Source organism: Mustela nivalis (assembly GCF_964662115.1).
Source record: "Mustela nivalis genome assembly, chromosome: 2".
NCBI lineage: Eukaryota > Metazoa > Chordata > Mammalia > Carnivora > Mustelidae > Mustela > Mustela nivalis.
In genome coordinates this window covers 36,218,585-36,237,847 of record NC_139021.1, presented here as the reverse complement: position 1 = coordinate 36,237,847, position 19,263 = coordinate 36,218,585, and the positions used below count along the sequence as shown (strand labels likewise).

The 19,263-nt window shown below is 38.3% G+C and overlaps 1 protein-coding gene across 5 annotated transcripts in view; it reads right to left on the bottom strand.

Annotated features, from left to right (window-relative positions):
• Nucleotides 1-19,263, bottom strand: part of RGS22 (regulator of G protein signaling 22) — a 117,024-nt gene that overhangs the window by 78,006 nt on the left and 19,755 nt on the right. For 4 of the 5 annotated variants that reach the window (XM_082722779.1, XM_082722780.1, XM_082722778.1 and 1 more), the window contains 4 exons: nt 13,344-13,565; nt 4,523-4,608; nt 3,615-3,783; nt 160-289 (listed from right to left, as the gene is read on the bottom strand). In XM_082722779.1, the coding sequence (XP_082578905.1) occupies nt 160-289; nt 3,615-3,783; nt 4,523-4,608; nt 13,344-13,565 (607 nt within the window). Of the gene's footprint in view, nt 1-159; nt 290-3,614; nt 3,784-4,522; nt 4,609-6,721; nt 7,155-13,343; nt 13,566-19,263 lie in introns of those variants that run through there. The other variant, XM_082722782.1, reaches the window with a different exon arrangement.

Below are 19,263 nucleotides of genomic sequence, written 5' to 3'. Positions count from 1 at the left end.
AACAAATAAATCTTTAAAGATAAAAACAGTAGAAAGTGAAGCGGGTAGGGGGTAGGAATGGAGATTCCTCCCCACCACCACGTGTTGTACTGAGAGAGCAGAACAATAAGCAAAGATTTGAAAAGGAGTTCTGAAATCATTCTTCTCCTTTCTGCTTACCAGAAACAGATGAAACAACTGGAGTTTCCAGTTTGCTGTGGACTACGTAAGTTGGTAATGAAAACGTGGATGCTGTTTGCAGACTCTGTTTCGCTAAGGCAAACCAATCTTTTGTTTGAGTATAGGAGGCCTAGGAAGAAAGGAGCACCTTTGTTTAATGTTGAGATTAGCCGTGTTCTCCCAATCGCAGACCTCGAGTCATCCTTAGAACATTAAATTTGCACAGTACAACATGAAAGGGAAACTGATGCCATGGAAGGAAAGAATGCCATACAGAAAAAAGTTCATTACCTGAGACTAATGGGAAGGAAATTTCAACTCAGATTATCTGGATATTAGATGACCAAAGGTAAAAAGGAGCCCAGTATCCACTAGCACCTTCTCCACTCTTCCACCAGAGGCATGCAGCCCTCCTTCCTGGCTGCATTATAGGGTCATGCCATCCCACGCTGTCTTGGCAGTCATCTGACTCCTCGGTTCTTGGCTGTATCTTTTGCCAGCTACTCCCACATTTATAACTTCCCAATTATTTCCTATTCCTAATTCTGTCTGATCTGGCTCTGTGTTTTTTACCACACCGCCCTAATATCACAGACTTACTCTCAGGAGTACTGAACCACCCCCACCCCACCAGGCTCAATGACCCACGCCTTTGACTGTTTTCCCAGCTTTGCTTGGATTGTAGGCTTCCTGACAACTGATTCCTGACTCCACCTGACCCTGGACGGAGCCTTCAATTTATCCTTCGCTTTGTGCACCCTCGAGCCAGCTGACCCAGTTCCCCAGCTGACCTTCAGCTTCCAGAATCCCAGTCCTGAGAAGCCTGTTTCTCAGCTGTCCTGGGAAGATTCCTATGCCTGCCTCTCTCAGTAATGTCCTCACAATCTTTCTAAGATAATCCAGATTGTTCAACAGAAGCAGAGTGGGGAGCGTCCAGCATTACTCAGCATTACTCTCCTTTCTCCTTTCTCCAGATAGGTTGTCCCCAGGTTGGCCCTTCACCTCAGGAATTCGCACAAGAGGCAGGCCTCAAATGGAATGGGTATTGTTCTCTGACTGTGATACAGAATTAGCAGGGCAAGTTGGGCCACACAAGGAGATCAGAAAGCAAGAGAGAGAAACGAAAAGTGTCACCTAGGTAGTCACTGCCCCTCTTAGACGTAAGGTTTTCTACATAGATAAAAGCTTTGAAAGATTCTAATTTCCTTTTGTTCTCTCTTTTCCTTCCTTTAAAGCTAAGTCATTTGGGTACCTGGGTGGCTCAGGTGGTTAAGCGACTGCCATTGGCTCAGGTCATGACCCTGAAGTCCCAGGATTGGGTCCCTCTTTCTCTTTCATTCCCTCTCTCTCTCAAATATATAAATATAATCTTTTAAAATAAAACCAAGGCATTTATTATTAAATTAATTTATTAAATAATAAATTACTAAATTTATTATTAAATATGTTCATTCAGCATATATTTATTGAGTGACTACTCTCTTCCAAGCAGTATCCTAAGCACTGAGAAGGCCAAAATAATGAAGACTTGTCAGGGAATTGAGAGAGGCCAATATACAAAAGCCCATGCTATTTCAACTTGGCAAAAAAAGATTGCTGAGTAAAAATTAGGAGAGAAGTCGTAAGTAGTCAGTCAGACAACCACTTAATATGTTTAAGAGATGAGTCAATTGTTCATGTTTAGGTGGTATAACGAAGTGGTATAACGAAGACTCAAAGAAATATTAACAGTTATCAACATAAAGATTAATCTTTGTCCATAGTCATGATTTAAATGATTTAGGGACTCAAAGAATTTTGAGTCCTCCAAGTTCAAAAGCTATTAAGAAAATATCAGTTGGGCGACTGGGTGGCTCAGTTGGTTGAGCAACCAACTCTTGATCTCTAGGGTCATGATCTCAGGATCGTGAGATCAAGCCCCATGTCAGGCTCCAAGCTTAGCATGGAGTCTGCTTGTCCCTCTCCCTCCTCCTCTGCCCCTACCCCTCATTCTATCTCTAGAATAAATAAATAAAAATAAAATCTTTTTTAAAAAGTATATTAGAAGGTGTCTGGGTGGCTTAGTTGGTTAAGCAACTGCCTTTGGCTCAGGGCATGATCCTGGAGTTCCAGGATCAAGACCCACATCAGGCTCCCTGCTCAGTGGGGAGTCTGCTTCTCCCTCTGACCCTAGCCTCTCTTGTGCTCACTCTCTCTCCCTCTCTCTCATATAATAAAACCTTAAAAAAAAAAAAAAAGGATATAGGTAAAGCGTCAATCAAGTGGAGAGAATTGTTTTTTTCATACAGAAAATAGCAAAAGTAAACTAGTTTAAATCTTACTCTTACATTCAATTTAATTTACATGTAAAGAATCAGATCTTATTTCCCAAGATTGATTCTTCCTGTTGTATATTTACTGACCTGTACTATCAGTACATTTTTTATGACATTACTATAATACATAAGAAAAAAAATACTTAAAAATAAGTATAAAGAGAGATATGCTTTTAGTACATTCCCAGCATGAACTCAGTGGAAATAACGCAACTCGCCAAATTTCAAACACTTTTGCCAAATACTAATGATAGAAATGCCAAACTACAAAATTAAATAGGAACTATACATGAAAATAAATGGTCAGGTAAGACAGGTTAAGTCTATATATTCCAACAGAGATGGTAAATGGTTTTCCTTTTGTATGACATCTTTGATCAATTGGAAGTGCTTACCTAGAGGGCTGTGTTGAAAAGAATTTGGAGCCAAGTCTTAGCTCAGCAGGAAAATTGCCGTGATTGATTAGCAATGTCTGTCATGAATAGAAGCTAGGAGAGCAGCAACACATGGGCCACATATTTGCAATTCCTGGTTTTGTACAGAGCTGTGTATAGGAAATGTGTTCCCAGAAAGAAGGCCTGATAATTAGAGGCCAGAGATCAAACAACGGTTTTCACTACAACATGACTCTCCAGAAAGGTATTTGATTCTAGGTTAGATCTCTTCCAATGCACCCATAGCAACCCAGCATTTCTTCACGGAGGACAAATTTATCTAATAACAGTGAAAGGGTCATGCCTTTTACTGCTGAGGAATAATCCTGACAATAGGGAGGAGAAGACCCAATTTATCATCATTTTGTACAAAAATTAGAGACTCCAAACAATGACAATTTTGGAATGAATAATGAAACCATGGATACAATTCAAGTTACCCTTCCTTGCTTCCTGGGTGACTCTGAGCCTATTATTCAATCTTTCATTTGTTCCTCTATACACATGAAGATAATAATACCAATTACATTTCGAGTGAACAAGTGCAGAGCAAAGGCGTCAGCGTAACTCCACAAAAAGTTTTGCTACTGCCTTAGAAGTACTTGAAATCACTTCCCCTGTTCAAGTGGTACAAATGCAATTCTTATCCCTAAAATGAGAAGTCTCTTTGAAGTGCCAAGTCATGAAGAAACACTCATACTTTTACCTCGCCAAGAGAAATGTAGAACTTTTTCATGATGATAACATTCTCTTCTTCACCAACAGGTGGTGGTGGGCTGGCTGGTTTTTTCAGGACCCACGGGGAAAAATCTGCACTGAGTGTGAAGTTCATACCTGATCCACTCCATCTCACTTGTGAGACCAATTTGGCTAATCTGCATTTTAGAAATCATACAAAACTTGAAATAAGTTTCAAAGATGGTAGAATTCAGGGGGGAAAAAACCCTAAAATTTTATTTTATTTTCAAGTCAATCTCCTCACTTTGCACAATGGTTCTCTTAGGATCTGCTCCAACTAATGGTTTATTCACAGAACTACTAACTAATAATGACTCTTTTATTTTACTTGATTTTTAAAATGGGATTCTAAGTATAGATCAAATTTCAGTAAAATTTCAAAACGTTTAGGTATTTATACATTTTAAGTCAGGAAATATAAAAGAAAAACTTGATCCACTATGACATGCCTTTTTATGACATACTTATATTAGTTTTTTAACAGCCTGCACCATTATCACGAGTAGATAATTTTTTTTAATTTTTATTTTTTTAAATTTCTTTTCAGTGTTCCAGAATTCATTGTTTGTGCACCACACCATCCATGCAATATGTGCCCTCCTTAACATCCATAAGTAGATAATTTTTAAAACATAATGATCAAAGAAGCACAGCTGAAGTACATTTATTAAGAACTATTCCTGTGAGTTCTCTTTGGAAAAGTTAAGTGGTTTTTACAAACGCTCTATCACTCACATACTATAGCAGGTGGGATACAAACTCCAGTGGGTTTAAAAGTATACAATTTTATTAAGAAAGTACAGAAAAATGATTTTAGGTGGGGAAAAAAAAAACCCAGGCAATTAAAAACTAGCTTTGTTGATGGGACTACAATACCTGTATTCAAAGTAACAATCACTTTCCAGGAACGCTGGAAGTCTTTCTTTTTTGATCCACTCAATACCTTCTTCACGACTGAGACACTATTAGAGGACAAGTGAAAAAGAAAAAGAGTCAAAGAAAATCACATTTCAGTATAGTCAAGACCTAGTCACTAGAGTAGTATTACCCGGAGCCCTGCGTCGACCTTCTGTTTCACAAGAGAGAGCAAGGACCTTGGAATCACACATTTGAAGCCACTACTTGCTTAATCTCTCAACAACCCTGCATCAACTATTAGCCCCATTTACAGATTAACAAACTGAACCCAGAGAAGTTAAGTAACCTACTGAAGGAAGAGATGTGAGAAAAAAAAAGTCACTTTCCATATTTGCACAGTTGCAAAATTGATTAAAAAAAAAATCACAAACAGAAAAAGAGCTAACCAGAACACTTGATAAGACCACTGTGGTCATGACAGTCCCCTGTCCCTCCAATTTTAGAAAATTTGGTTAACTGTTTAACATCCCCATGCACTATTTGGGAATACCAAGGTTAGCAAGAAAGATAAGGCCCTGAGGGGCCTGGGTGGCTCAGTCAGTTAAGCTTCTGCCTTCAGCTCAGGTCACAATCTCAGGGTCCTGGGATGAAGACTATCGGGCTCCCTGGTCAGTGCAGAGCCTGCTTCTTCCCTCTCCTTCTGCCTACTGCTCCCTCTCTCTCTGTCAAGTAAATAAAATCAGGAAGGAAGGAAGGTTGTAAGGTAGGAAGGAAGTGGGGGAGGAAGGAGGGAGGAAGGAAGTGTCTTTAAGGAATTTACAGATAATTCACTAAGTAGTAGTAGTAGAGTGCAGTGCCCAAGTTCGGGTTTCTGTGGGAGAGCACCAGGGCACTAAAACAGTGAAGGTTTTCCCAGAGAACAAAGGCGGGAAGTCGGCTGGAGAAGCAGGCAGGCATAATTACGATGCTCTTTCCAATGACATTAAGGCGTTCAGATTTTATTTAGAGGTTGTGAGGACCATTCAAAGTCATGGAAGAGTTACTGAGTTGCGGCTCATTCTCAAATTTTTAGTCACTAATGATTCTCTTTTTATCTTATATGCACTTTTTCCCCAGAAATCTAAGGAATGTCAGTTCTTTGAACACTAAACAAATGTTCCTGGATAAGTAAAACCACTGGTACAGCACACGTCCCAGTGAGGCAAGGGTGGAGGCATTTATGGGACTTCTGTTGCTTATCTGCTGAGGCAACGGTTGTGCTGGGATATTAACCTCAGTCAGCACAGCCCACTGCTCACTGTGAGGAGATGAAAGGCTCACAGAGCAGTGCTGCCAACATCTGACGAGCTGATGTTCTTGAGCGTGCACCTGTGCTCAACACTGCTCGCACGTGGCATGAAGTCCTTAAGCTCCCCGCGGCTGGAGAACAATGCTTTCCTTCTGTTCAGTCCAAAAACAGCCATTTGGCCCTGACCAAAGTCTATCTTCTGGGTAATGAAAAAACAGAAGAAACTTTGGAAGCAGCCAGCACCTGAACAGTAGCGTCTTGTTGATGGTCTTATTGCTTATGAGTGAGATCTGAAGGACACGTGCATCTTGTAGTCAGAAAAACTCCAAAGAGGCCTCCACATAATGCTACACACAGACAGCCACACACGACTCTTGGATTCTCGTTAGCAATGCATTCAGTGCGTCCCAGAAAGACACCAGACCACGTATTAAGACCGGTACACATCCTTGAGGAATACTAAAAGGTTGTCAAGACTAGTCAGTCATAAAAAATCAATTTGCCTAATATTTACTTAATGAACATTTCACTGATAACTCATCCCCTTTTGAATGTCTTTGTATCTATCTGACCCAAAAATGAAATGGAACGAAAAGTTTAAAAGGACTAAAATCAAAACGGATGAGAAGTCTTTGTAGTCAGACTGCCAAAATGTCCCTTCAAGGTGTTTACAAATAACTAAAATATAAAGACCAAAAAAAAAAAAAAACCCAGAACAATCTGGCCAAACATAAAATGGCAACTTAATAAATACCTATGAAAAGCACAGAAATAATTTACCTAAGGGAAAATTATTTACTCCTTAAAAATAAAAAATAAAAAATAAACACAAAAAACAAAAAGCAAAATAACAACAACAAAAAAACATACATACAGCAAAAATCCATCCTTTTTAGGTACCGGCTCTACACATTTTAACAAATACTTACAGTTGAATAACCATGACTAGAATCATAGAGGAGTTCCAACATCCTCCAAACTTCCTCCTGCCGCTTTGCATTCAATGACTCCCTCTAACCCCAGGCCCTGGCAACCACCAACTGGTTGTCCGCAGTTGGGCCTTTTCCAAAGTGTCATATAAGTGGAATCAATATAGGACGTAGCTTCCTTCATTTAGCATGATGCATTTGAGATTGACCTATGTTCTTAGACGGATCGTTGGTTCGTTCCTCTTCATTCCTCTTCAGCTGAGTGGTACTCCACTGTCTGGATGAACCACGGTTTCTTCATTCACTCCCCACTTAAAGGAAATTTGGGTTTATTACAGCTTTGGGTGATTATAAAGGAACTACAGAATTTCACATACAGGTATTTGTGTGAACGGAGCTGTTCATTTTTCTTTGGTAATATCCAGAAGTAGGGCAGATGTGTAGTATGGTATATGCTTAACTTAGAAAGCTAACTGCCAAACTGTTTTCCAAAATGGAATTCTCATCAACAATGTAAGAATTCCAAATGCTCTGCATGTTGACTGGTACTTGGTATCGTCAATGTGTGTTGCATAGTTTACTCATTCTAAAAGGTGTGTAGAAATAGTTCATTGAGATTTGTGGATGTGTATATACATACACATTGCCCTTTATTATAACTTTGAGATATAATTCACATTTCATACAATGCACTCATTTAAAATATATAATCCAATCGTTTTTAGTATATTCCCAAACCACCACCATGATAAAATTTCATCACTTTCCAGAAAACCTCATATCCATTAGCAGTCACTCTCCGTTCCACATCAAGTCGCCACCCCTATCTCCCAGTATTGACTGCATTTCTCTTATGATTAATGTTGAGGATCTTCTCATATGCATTTTTGTCATCTGTACATCTTCTTTGGAGAAATGTCTATTCAGATCCTATGTCTATTTTTTAAAACTGAAGTATAATGAACATACAGTGTTATATTAGTTTCAGGTGTATTATATACTGATTCAACAATTCTGTACATTATTCAGTACTCAACCCAGTAAGTGTACCCTTAATCTTTTTTATCTCACCCACCTTTCTACCCCTTCCCCTCTGGCAACCACCAGTTTGTTCTCTATAGTTGATTCTGGTTTTTTGTCTCTTTTCATTGTCTGTTTTATTTCTTAAATTCCACATATGAGTGAAACCATAGGACAGTTGTCTTTCACTGACTGACTTATTTCACTTAGCATTATACCCTCTAGATCCATTCATGTTGTTGCAAATGGTAAGGTCTCGAAGATTTCATTCTTTTTCATGGGAATGATTCAGCCATATATAGCACATCTTCTTTATCCATTCATCTATCAATGAACAGATGGGTTGCTTCCATATCTGGCTATTATAAATAATGCTGCAATAAACGTAAGCATTCATGTACCTTTTTGAGTTAGAGTTTCCATTTTCTTTCGGTAAATATCCAGTATGGCATTACTGGATCATAATGGTAATTCTATTTTTTAATTTTTTGAGGCAACTGCAGAATGTTTTCCACAGTGGCTGCACCAATTTGCATTCCCACCAACAGTGCATGAGGGCTCCATCTTCTGCACATACTTGCCAACACTTACTATTTCTTGTCTTTTTGAGGTATCTCACTGTAATTCTGATTTGCATTTTGCTGATGGTTAGTGATGTTGAACATATTTTCAGGTGTCTGTTGACCATCTGTCTGTCTTCTTTGGAAAAATATATTTTCACGTTCTCTGCCCACTTTTTATTTTTTTTCAAGTTTTTATTTAAATTCCAGTTAGTTAATATGCAGTGTAGTATTAGTTTCAGGTGTAGGATTTAGTGATTCAACCCTTCCATACAACACCCCATGCTCATCACAAGTGTACTCTTTAATCCCCATCACCTGTTTCACCAATCCTCCCACCCACTCCCCTCTAGTAACCATCAGTTTTTTCTTTTTAGTTAAGAGTCTGTTTCTTGGTTTGCCTCTCTTTTTCCCCCTTATATTCATTTGTTTTGTTTCTTAAATTCCACATATGAGTGAAGTCTGTCTTTCTCTGATTGACTTATTTTGCTTAGTATAATGCTCTCTAGTTCCATCTACATTGTTGTAAATGGCAAAATTTCATTGTTTTTGATGGCTAAATAATATTCTAATATATGAATATTAGATAATATATTAGAATAATATATATACTAGATAATATATTAAAATAATATCTATAAATACACACACACAACTCCACATCTTTATCCATTCATCCGTTGATGGACATTTGGGCTCGTTCCATAATTTGGCTATTGTTGATAATACTACTATAAACATTAGGATGCATATATCCCTTCAAATTATTATTTTTGTATCCTTAGAGTAAATACCTAGTAGGGCAATTGCTGGATCATAAGGTAGTTGTTTTAACTTTTTAAGGAAACTCCATACTGTTCTCCAGAGTACTCTGCCCATTTTTTTTATTATTATTTTTTTTAAGATTATTTATTTATTTATTTGACAGAGAGAGATCACAGTAGACAGAGGCAGGCAGAGAGAGAGAGAGGGAAGCAGGCTCCCCGCCAAGCAGAGAGCCCGATGCGGGACTCGATCCCAGGACCCTGAGATCATGACCTGAGCTGAAGGCAGCGGCTTAACCCACTGAGCCACCCAGGCGCCCCAACTCTGCCCATTTTTTAAATTGGATTGTTTATCTGGTGTCAAGTTCTTTATATATAGCCTGAATATTAACCTCTTACTGGATATACTATTTGCAAGTATCTTCTCCCATTTTTGTTTTAATGATGGTTTTCTTTGTGTGCAGAAGCCTTTTATTTTGGTGTAATCCCAGTATTTTAATTTTGCTTTTGTTTCCCTTGTCTGAGGAGACATCCCTAAAAAAATGTTTCCATGGCTAAAGTCAAAGAAATTACTGCTTATATTTTCTTCATGTTTCAGGTTTAGGTCTTTAATCCGTTTTGAGTTTATCTTTGTGTTTGGTGTAAGAACAGGGTCCAGTTTCATTGTTTCTCATGATGTTGTCCAGCTTTCCCAGCACCATTTGTTGAAGAAACTGTCATTCTCCATTGTATAATCTTTTTTTTTTTTAAAGATTTTATTTATTTATTTGACAGAGAGAGATTACAAGTAGGCAGAGAGAGAGAGAGGAGGAAGCAGGCTCCCTCCTGAGCAGAGAGCCCGATGCGGGACTCGATCCCAGGACCCCGAGATCATGACCTGAGCCGAAGGCAGCAGCTTAACCCACTGAGCCACCCAGGCGCCCCTCCATTGTATATTCTTGCCTCCTTTGTTGTAGATTAACTGCAGGGTCTTTGGTGGCTCTACACAAATTTCTGTATTATTTCTTCTAGTTCTATGAAAAGTGTAGTTTGTATTCTGAGAGAGATTGCATTAAATCTGTAGACTGCTTTGGGTAACACAGACATTTTAACAAAATTGGTTCTTCTAATTCATGTGCATGAAGTATCTTCCCATTTGTATCTTCTTCAATTCCTTTCATCAGTGTTTTATCCTTTTCAGAGTATGGATCTTTCTCCTCCTTGCTTAGGTTTATTCCTAGGTATTTTATTATTTTAGTGCAACTGCAAATGGGATTGTTTTCTTAATTTCTCTTTCTGCCACTTCGTTTTTAGTGTATAGAAATGCAATAGATTTGGGGGGAACACTTACATAGGATTTATTTTATATAAAAACTGAATCATATTACATGCTTTAATTTACAAGTTGGTTTTTCCAGTGAAAAATACAACATGAGCATCTATCTCATCAGGATAACAGACATGGCTCAAACTCATTCTTTCTAATAGTCATATACTGTTCCACAGTTCTTCAGTTGATAAACATATAATGTGTTTATACTTCTGACATCAGTGCTGCAGTCAGCTCCTACACATACACATTTATTTACATGGGATAAAAATCCCAAAGTGGCTTCCCAGACATAAGTCATAGTACTTTTAATTTTAACCAATTGTGCCAGATTAATTCCCAAAGATTGTAGCAATTAATATTTTACTAACACTAGATGTTATTTTTTTAAAATTATAAGCCCATTTCATGTGATGTGGTGAGTACTGTACAATATTATATGCAGCTGAAGAATTATCAAACTCTACTTCTGAAACTAAAGATGTACTATTTGTTGGCTGATTGAATTTAAATTAAATAAATTGCAGGTCAATTTAATGTTTTAAAAAATGGTTTCTGGCTCTACTTACATTTGCATATTTAAGATCATTTGTGTTATTAAACATTTTTTTATTTGCTCATTTTCCATTTTAATTACTCTCTTGTACATAGTTTGTTGAATTACTTCAATTATTTTACTGGACTACTTGTCTTTTTCTTGAATAAGATTGGTAAGAAATTAAGTAAAATGCATTTCCTCAAACTTGAAATTTTCTCTTTTCCTAAATCATTGCTTTATGTCATTTTCTAACATGTGAAATATTTTAATTTTGGTGTTCAGGTTTTTTATTATTTTGAGGATTCTGGAGTCCTTGATTTTATGAGAGGATGGCTCAGATGTTAAGTTTACATACAAATTTTAACGGATTTTATTGTAATATTTCAGTTTTTAAAACCATTTATTTATTATTATATAAATAAAGACAATTCAGCTTACTCTTGCAAATTGATAGTAATTATTTATATTTATTGTGTTTAAGCTTTGTCTAGGAAGTCTAAAATAATTTTGAATTAGTAATAAAAATATACTTTTTCTTTTCTTAGGATCTAATGGAGATGGTTACAGTATTTCACCATATACAGTGTGTACTATTGATTTTGGGTAGGCTTTAACATGTTTTTTTTTTTTAAAGATTTTATTTATTTATTTGACAGAGAGAGATCACAAGTAGGCAGAGAGGCAGGCAGAGAGAGAGGAAGGGAAGCAGGCTCCCTGCTGAAAAAAGAGCCCGATATGGGGCTCGATCCCAGGACCCTGAGATCATGACCTGAGCCGAAGGCAGCGGCTTAACCCACTGAGACACCCAGGTGCCCCAGCTTTAACATGTTTAAGCAATTTATTTTTTAATGAGTTTTTATTTGGCATGAGCTTGCATGAAATGCAACAGATTTATGTATACTAATTTTGTATCCTACAACTTTACTGTATTTATTTATCAGTGCTAGTAGTTTTTTGGTAGAGTCTATAAGGTTTTCTACATATAGTATCATGTCATTTGTAGTTAGTCGAAGTTTTATTTCTTCCTTACCAATCTGGATGCCTTTTATTTCTTTGTCTTGTCTAATTGCTATGGCTAGTACTTCTAGTGCTATGTTGAATAAGAGTGGTAAGAGTGGACATCTTTGTCTTATTCTTGATCTTAGAGGAAAGGCTCTCAATTTTTCCTGATTGAAGATAATGTTAGCTGTGGTTTTTTCACATGTGGCTTTTATTATGTTGATGTATGTTTCCCCTAAACATACTTTGTTGAGAGTTTTTATCGTGAATGAATACTGTAATAATTTATATGGTGTTTTATAGTTCAGAATATATTTCCTTGTTCAAACTTCAAAATGATGCTATAACATGTTTTTTTATTTTTAGTATTTATAAAAGCATTTTAAAGACTTATAATTATTAATACATTTAATGTGATGAAAGTAAACAAGAAAGAAATATACTGGAATTCAATAAAAGAAACACTGAAGAACTTTCAGGCTGGAAAAGAACTATATCAGAAGCACTGAACACATTTTAGTCTAGTTTCATCAGACACTTCAAATCATGGAAAATGTTAAACATTCATTTTATTTTCAGTTGATCCACAACAAACCTAGTAGTAGGCAGTGAAGGAATCATCTGACAGGTGATGAAAATAAGGTTCATCAAAATGACTTGTTCAAGAACACAGAGCTGGTAAGTTAAAGAGTCAAGATTAGAACCTGGGCTTGTTTTTGTTTGTTTGTTTGTTTTTGTTTTGTTTTGTTTTTAACCTCATGTTAAGGAGACAAAATCCAAAATCCAGAAGCTGAGAGTAGAATTTAAGGCCAGGGAGGTCAGGGTCACATAGTGTAACTTTTTTTTTTTTTTTTTTTTTAAAGATTTTATTTATTTGACAGAGAGAAATCACAAGTAGATGGAGAGGCAGGCAGAGAGAGAGAGGGAAGCAGGCTCCCTGCCGAGCAGAGAGCCCGATGCGGGACTCGATCCCAGAACTCTGAGATCATGACCTGAGCCGAAGGCAGCGGCTTAACCCACTGAGCCACCCAGGCGCCCCCACATAGTGTAACTTGAGGGTCAGAAATCAGAATGCCCAACTGCTTATTAGGATAGAACCCAAACCAGATAAATTCACTGTATACCCACATTTTCTAGAATGCATCAAAACTATAAAGGATACACATATTTCTGCTGCCCCAAATTAACCTGATATCCTAAATATTCAAAGGGATTTATATGAATCTTCTCATATTGAAAATCTAAAATCAACAAAATTGCTAGATTAAATTGGCCATTTGACATGAATAAGATGATAGAATAACAAATACTAAGGTTAAGTACAACAAAACTTAATATAGTTAAATTTCAGAAAGTTAAGCCCAAGGAACCTCATGTTAGTCTTACCTAATGTTTTATATACCTTGCAAGATATAAACTCATACTTTCTTACCATGATATTGTAGTTGATATTAATGGTCTTATCTTCATAGGGGTCATTCATCTGAACAGGTTTAACATCATTCTTTCCTTTCCTTATGACATCATAGATGGGATTTCGAGGTTGTTGGTTTTGTAGAATTTTTTTCAGTTGCTTTTCCAGAAGTTGTGGAGCATTGTTAACTATTTCAAAAACTCCAAAATCCACATTAAATCTAATTGCCTCTGAAAAGGTCTGCAAAATAAATTTGCAAAAATAGACCTTAAATTTCTATAAACCAGAAACTCTAAGAATACTTGACACTTAATAAATGCATGCACACACACACACAAAGACACACACACACACAGTTTTGTGTACTTAATCATTAGCTCTTTAGGAGCTTGGAAATCTCTTGACTACAGATAAGGGAACCCACTGAATCCTTCCTTTCCAATGTACTTACACCAAGAAGTAAGGATGTATTACAGCAGAAATTCCCTTTGCATAAACATCTTATCCCTGTGCTTTTTTGGAACTAGAAAGAAATACACACCTGGTCTCTATGAAGCAATGTTATTCTCTTAGGAGGGGGTGGATTACTAGGGAAGAATGAGTAAAGGAAGAAGAAATAACACTCCCGTTATCTCTTTCATCCCCAGGAGCCATGAAAGCTAAAGTCTCCCTTGCCCAAAAGGATAAAATTAAGTACAATGTGTTCTTCATTTAAGACTATTTCAACACCATTCCTGTCACTGTGAAAAAAAAGAAAGAGAGAGAGAGTGAAAGACAATAACATTTCTGAGCATTTCTCAGTAATTAGTAAATGCTGCCAACTTTTATTTAAAGTCAGTCTGTTAATATACAACAGTCAGGCGTCTTGAGTTTAAATGCCAGCTTGCCAATAAGTAGCTCTGGGACTTTGAGTGAATCTTTAAACATGTTTGGAGCCTCCATCTCCTTAACAAATAAATAGGGGATTGGCTGTCTGTGTCTTTTCCCATTTTGCCCTTCTGAAAGGTTCCTCTTTCAGAATTTGAACTTATTCTAGAATACCTTTCATGAACTATGTACTTGTATAGATTAATTTATATATTTTTAGCTAGGTGATAGAAGACATCTAGCCCTTCCCCTTGGATCAATAACTGTTCTAGGGAGAGAATCAATTCTTTCAATTTTACTAAGAGATTGCTAGATATAGTTAAAATTTAATGAATGGCAGGATGTCATAAAATTGGAGTTAGAAATATGTATGTGCATATGTATAATTATCCACATATGTGTGTGTGTATATATACATATTCTTCTAATGTCAGGTAACATCACATCTCTAAAGTCTGACTGACTCCCTTTCTGAGGAGTTTAATGTGCATGGACAGTAAAGTTCAATATGGGAGAGCCTGAGTGACTCAGTGGGTTAAGCCTCTGCCTTAGGCTCAGGTCATGATCTTTGGGATCGAGCCCTACATCGGGCTTCTGCTCAGCAGGGCCCCTGCTTCCCCCTCTCTCTCTCTGCCTGCCTCTCTGCCTACTTGTGATCTCTCTCTGTCAGATAAGTAAATAAACTTAAAAAAAAAAAAATTTCAATATGAATGGCAGTCTACAGGCCTAAAGGCCTCAGGGCTAAGACTTCTCCCTCAAAAATGACAAGTATAGCTCAATGGACAAGTACCAACTATTACAAGTATAAGATTTCTTCAATAAACATATTTGATTGCATCTGTCTTTCAAACATGAGATTCACACAGACATCACTTATCTGAATGTCAAATATTATCTCTGAATTATACTATCACTAGACTAAACAGATTAATGAGTCTGCTGATAACGGAGTCAAGATTCAATGGGTAGGAGAAAGGAACTGAATTGAACTTGGTAGAAAATGGACATAAAATATTAACCAGAGAGGGGAAAATGGTGTAGTTGATGGCAAAAGACCATCTGGAAAAGATTTCTTCTAGTTCTGAGTATCCAGGGAATAAGAGAGCAGGTTTGGCCTTTGTTTGTTTTCCTTTCTTATTTCTGCCTCTTACCCTCACACCTGGTAGACAGAGGAACACAAAGCTATGAGAATCCAAAGCAAAGAATGCCAATTAGTTCTATGAACAAATAAAACATCTCCTACTACCCAAGTTGAAAAAATACTGCTCCAGTAAAAAAAAAATTAAAAAAAAAAAAATTAGAGGGACTGTGATGCTCTGAGCCCCTGAGTAGTCAGTGTTACTCACTAGTAAACAGTGACTGTACAGTGGGTAGAATACTAGGACTGACAAGAACTACTGTTTCCTGGACTTCTACCTAATGTGCCAGGTGTGTGACAGACACTTCAAATGCTCTATCTCGAATCCTTCCACATCCCTGTGATCAGTCTTTATAGAAAGTGGACCCTCACGATGGTTATATGATAGGCTATGGATTCAGAGCTACAAAGTGCTAGATTAGGGCTATCAAAACAGGTCTATCTGGTCCCAAAGACAGCACATTTCCCCTTCTTTACCATCCTATTGTCTCACATATGATAAAACTAACGCACACTCACCTCCCTCTCTAGGTCAGGCACCGTGCTAAGCAATATCCTTATACAGTTCATGGAACTGGGGTTCAAACCAACGTGTTTAACCAGTAAAGACACAGAGGCTTAATGCAGCATGGTGTACGTGGGTCATTGTAAGCAGTTCCACCCAGTTAGAATATAACTAGACTAGTTCATTGTTAAACAGTTTAAGGAACAGAGAAAAGACTTGAGGTGACTGAGGTAGATAAGACCAGATCATGGGAGGCTGTGCATGGCATTTTAAAAAGCATAGGCTTATCTTGATGCTGTGGGAAACAGTGTGAAATGGGAAAATCCTAAATTGGAGAGTAACATAATCTGATTTGGGTTTTGGGAAGATTCTCCAGATAGTAATCTGGAGTGTTGTATGTAGGCTCTGAGTTGGTGAGGCAGGAAGCTTGCATCCCACAAGCGAGAGTCATGGCTGTGCTCTGGGGAAGCTGGCTGGGACCTTCCAGCCGCTGCCATGGGAACCAGGCTCCATGTGGTAATTACTGCCTCTCTTGGATGGGTTCCTGTCCCCAGTACACACATGGCCCAGGGCAGGCTTTAAGGCAGGTAGTTAGCAATTGCTTTCATTTTCAACTCACAAAGCCAAAATGCTGCTGAAAAAGGTTAAGTAATCTCTTTGTGGATTTACAGCAAGTCCTCTAGTGAGCTCCCTACAGAACTCTGGGCTCACAATGACAACCCGCTTCAAACCCAGGCCTGACACATAAAGTCAGTAGGCATCCCCGGATGCTGTGGATTAGCTCACTCGGGACCTGTTCCAACCTCCTGAAAAGTAGAATCTGGACCACTAAAAGTTGTATCACCCAGATCCCTTGCAGGTCCCGCTTCACGTGTGATTCAGGTTCTGCTAGTCGTGTGCATGAAACGCTTGAATTCTGAAGAGAGTCTAGTGGGGAAAGAGGCAGGGTCTGCCCATCCTGAGGAAGGAAAGCTCAAGGACATAAGCACATGAAAATGAGGAAAGAAACTGGACAAAAAGAAATACTTTATGGAAAAACTAAAATAAAAATAACTAAAATAAAATAACAAGCCCATTTACTGTGTTCATGATTAAATGACATGAAATGATCCCAGTTATATTTTTAAAAGAAATGTAGCTATATGTTAAAATATTTACAATTTCTAAACTTAAGAATTTATCTCAGTGGAATTGAAATGTGATGAGATATTTACCACAGGGAAATAAGTGTTTTCCTGCCTTCTTTTTTTTTTTTTTCTTAAGATTTTATTTATTTATTTGACAGAAAGGGAGAGAAGGAACACAAGCAAAGGGAGTGGGAGAAGGAAAGCAGGCTTCCTGCCAAGCAGGGAGCCCGACGCAGGGCTCAACGGACTTGGGGCTCGACTTGGGGCTCGTCTTGGGGCTTGATCCCAGGATCCTGGAATCATGACCTGAGTGGAAGGCAGACGCTTAACGCCTGAGCCACCCAGGTGCCCCAAGTGTTTTCCTGCTTTAAAAGCTATGATTTCCAGTGGCTCTCTGGAGGTCCATAGCAACACTGTGATTCTAAGTTTATAAAAGGGGTAAACAACTGATTCAAAGCTTCCCCCAGTTCACTTATTTTAACAAAAACAAAGCATGAATGCCCAAGTGCCATTAGTGTCCCAAGCAAAGAGGATACAAGCTGAATAAAACACTGTTTTCTCGTCTCTCAGGAAACACAATGGTCTTTCAAGGGGGTGGGGTGAGAAGAAGAAACTTTGTTTTTTAAGATTTTATTTATTAGAGAGAGAGGGAGAGCATGATAGTAACAAAGAGCACAAGCAGGGGGACGGGCAGGCACAAGGAGAGGGCGAAGCAGGTTTCCTTCTGAGCAGGGAGCCCGATGTGGGGCTCAAACCCAGGACCCCAGGACCATAACCTGAGCCAAAGGCAGATGCCTAATCAACTGAGCCACCCAAGCATCCCAAGTCTGTATCTTCTGCTTTCTAATAAGATCAACCAATTCCACTGTTCTTTTGTTATTTTATTTATTCATCAATAAGTATTTATTGACTCCTTATTAAATGAGATACCATGATAGATGATACACTGTTACATTGAGTGAGCCAATTCAGAGGATTCTTCACAAAGGTCCAAATGAAAAGAACGTGACACAGATCTGGTCTCAGCTTAGGCTGATCCAACAATAAGAGAAGAAAGATGCATAAGTACACAGAGACAGTAAAGACTCATCCCACAAAGCAATGAGTCCTACAGGGGGCATATAAGGTAAAATCACATTTAGTCAAAATTACCCCTTGAAATCCTTGAGAATACCCATCACGTGCAATGTCGTCCTACCTCTCAAGAAGCTGCTCACAGTTTTCCTCTGGTCTTGAAATGGGTCGTGGATTCTTCAGTTAGGAACCAGATGAAATGGTGGGCTTGTGTTTAAAGCTCATGTAATATAGAGACGCCTGTTTAACACTAGAATCCCCCTCAGCACCATCAGATGACTACACTAGGAAAGGCAAGCAGGGAGAGACCGCCGAGGGAGCAGCAGGTTCTCATCTTCCATCTCACACCCGCATCAGGATGCTCATGGACTGGTATATGTGTGTTTATGGATTAGTACAACAGATAAAATCATCCTCACTCTTTAAATCACCCTCACTCTCTCTGCAGAGCACAGATAATTCATTTTGAGTAATAACACATGTATATTGATGAACTGCAGCAGTTTGACATTGCTGAAGCTTACTATTCGAGGGGGGAATAAGATATAAGCCTAGAGAGAAACGCAGAGGACGAGCTCATCAGGGACTTTCTGTTACATGCCTAACTCTCAACTGAATTCTCTCCAATCCCTGGTTCTCAGACTGGGGTGCCTGGACCTGCAACACTGGCATCACCTTGGGCCCTGTAAGAAATGCAATTCCCAGGTCCCTCCCTATAATCCCGGCACTCTGTGTTAACAAATGCTCAGGTGACTCTGATGCATGTTCAAGTTCGAAAATCACTGCTTTAGGAGGATGGGGAGCCAGTGAAGAGTTTGCAACTGGGGAGAGACGGAATCCTGGTCAACACCAACTTCAACGCCCATCTCTGTCCACTATTTCCTATAGACTTTGCTGCATATTCACGTAAGTGGAGGGGCCGGCCATCTATGTTCTGTATGCAGAATAAAGAACCCTGGTTTTTATCAGGAAAAGTCTTATTGTCTGCTTTAAAAAAAAAAAAAAAAAACTCTCTCATGAGATCAGATCCTTTGTTTTCACCATTTTCAGCCTATCCACAAAACTCCTACAGATGGGTTAATATGTGACAGTAAGACACATGTAAGGATGGGGAATGAGGAATGAACAATGTAGGAAGTCAGTCCTTCTCCCAAAAAAGCTGAGTAGGCTGATTCAGAGAACACTCCACTTTTAATCATATGACAGGAAAAATCTTCAGTTTGAGCC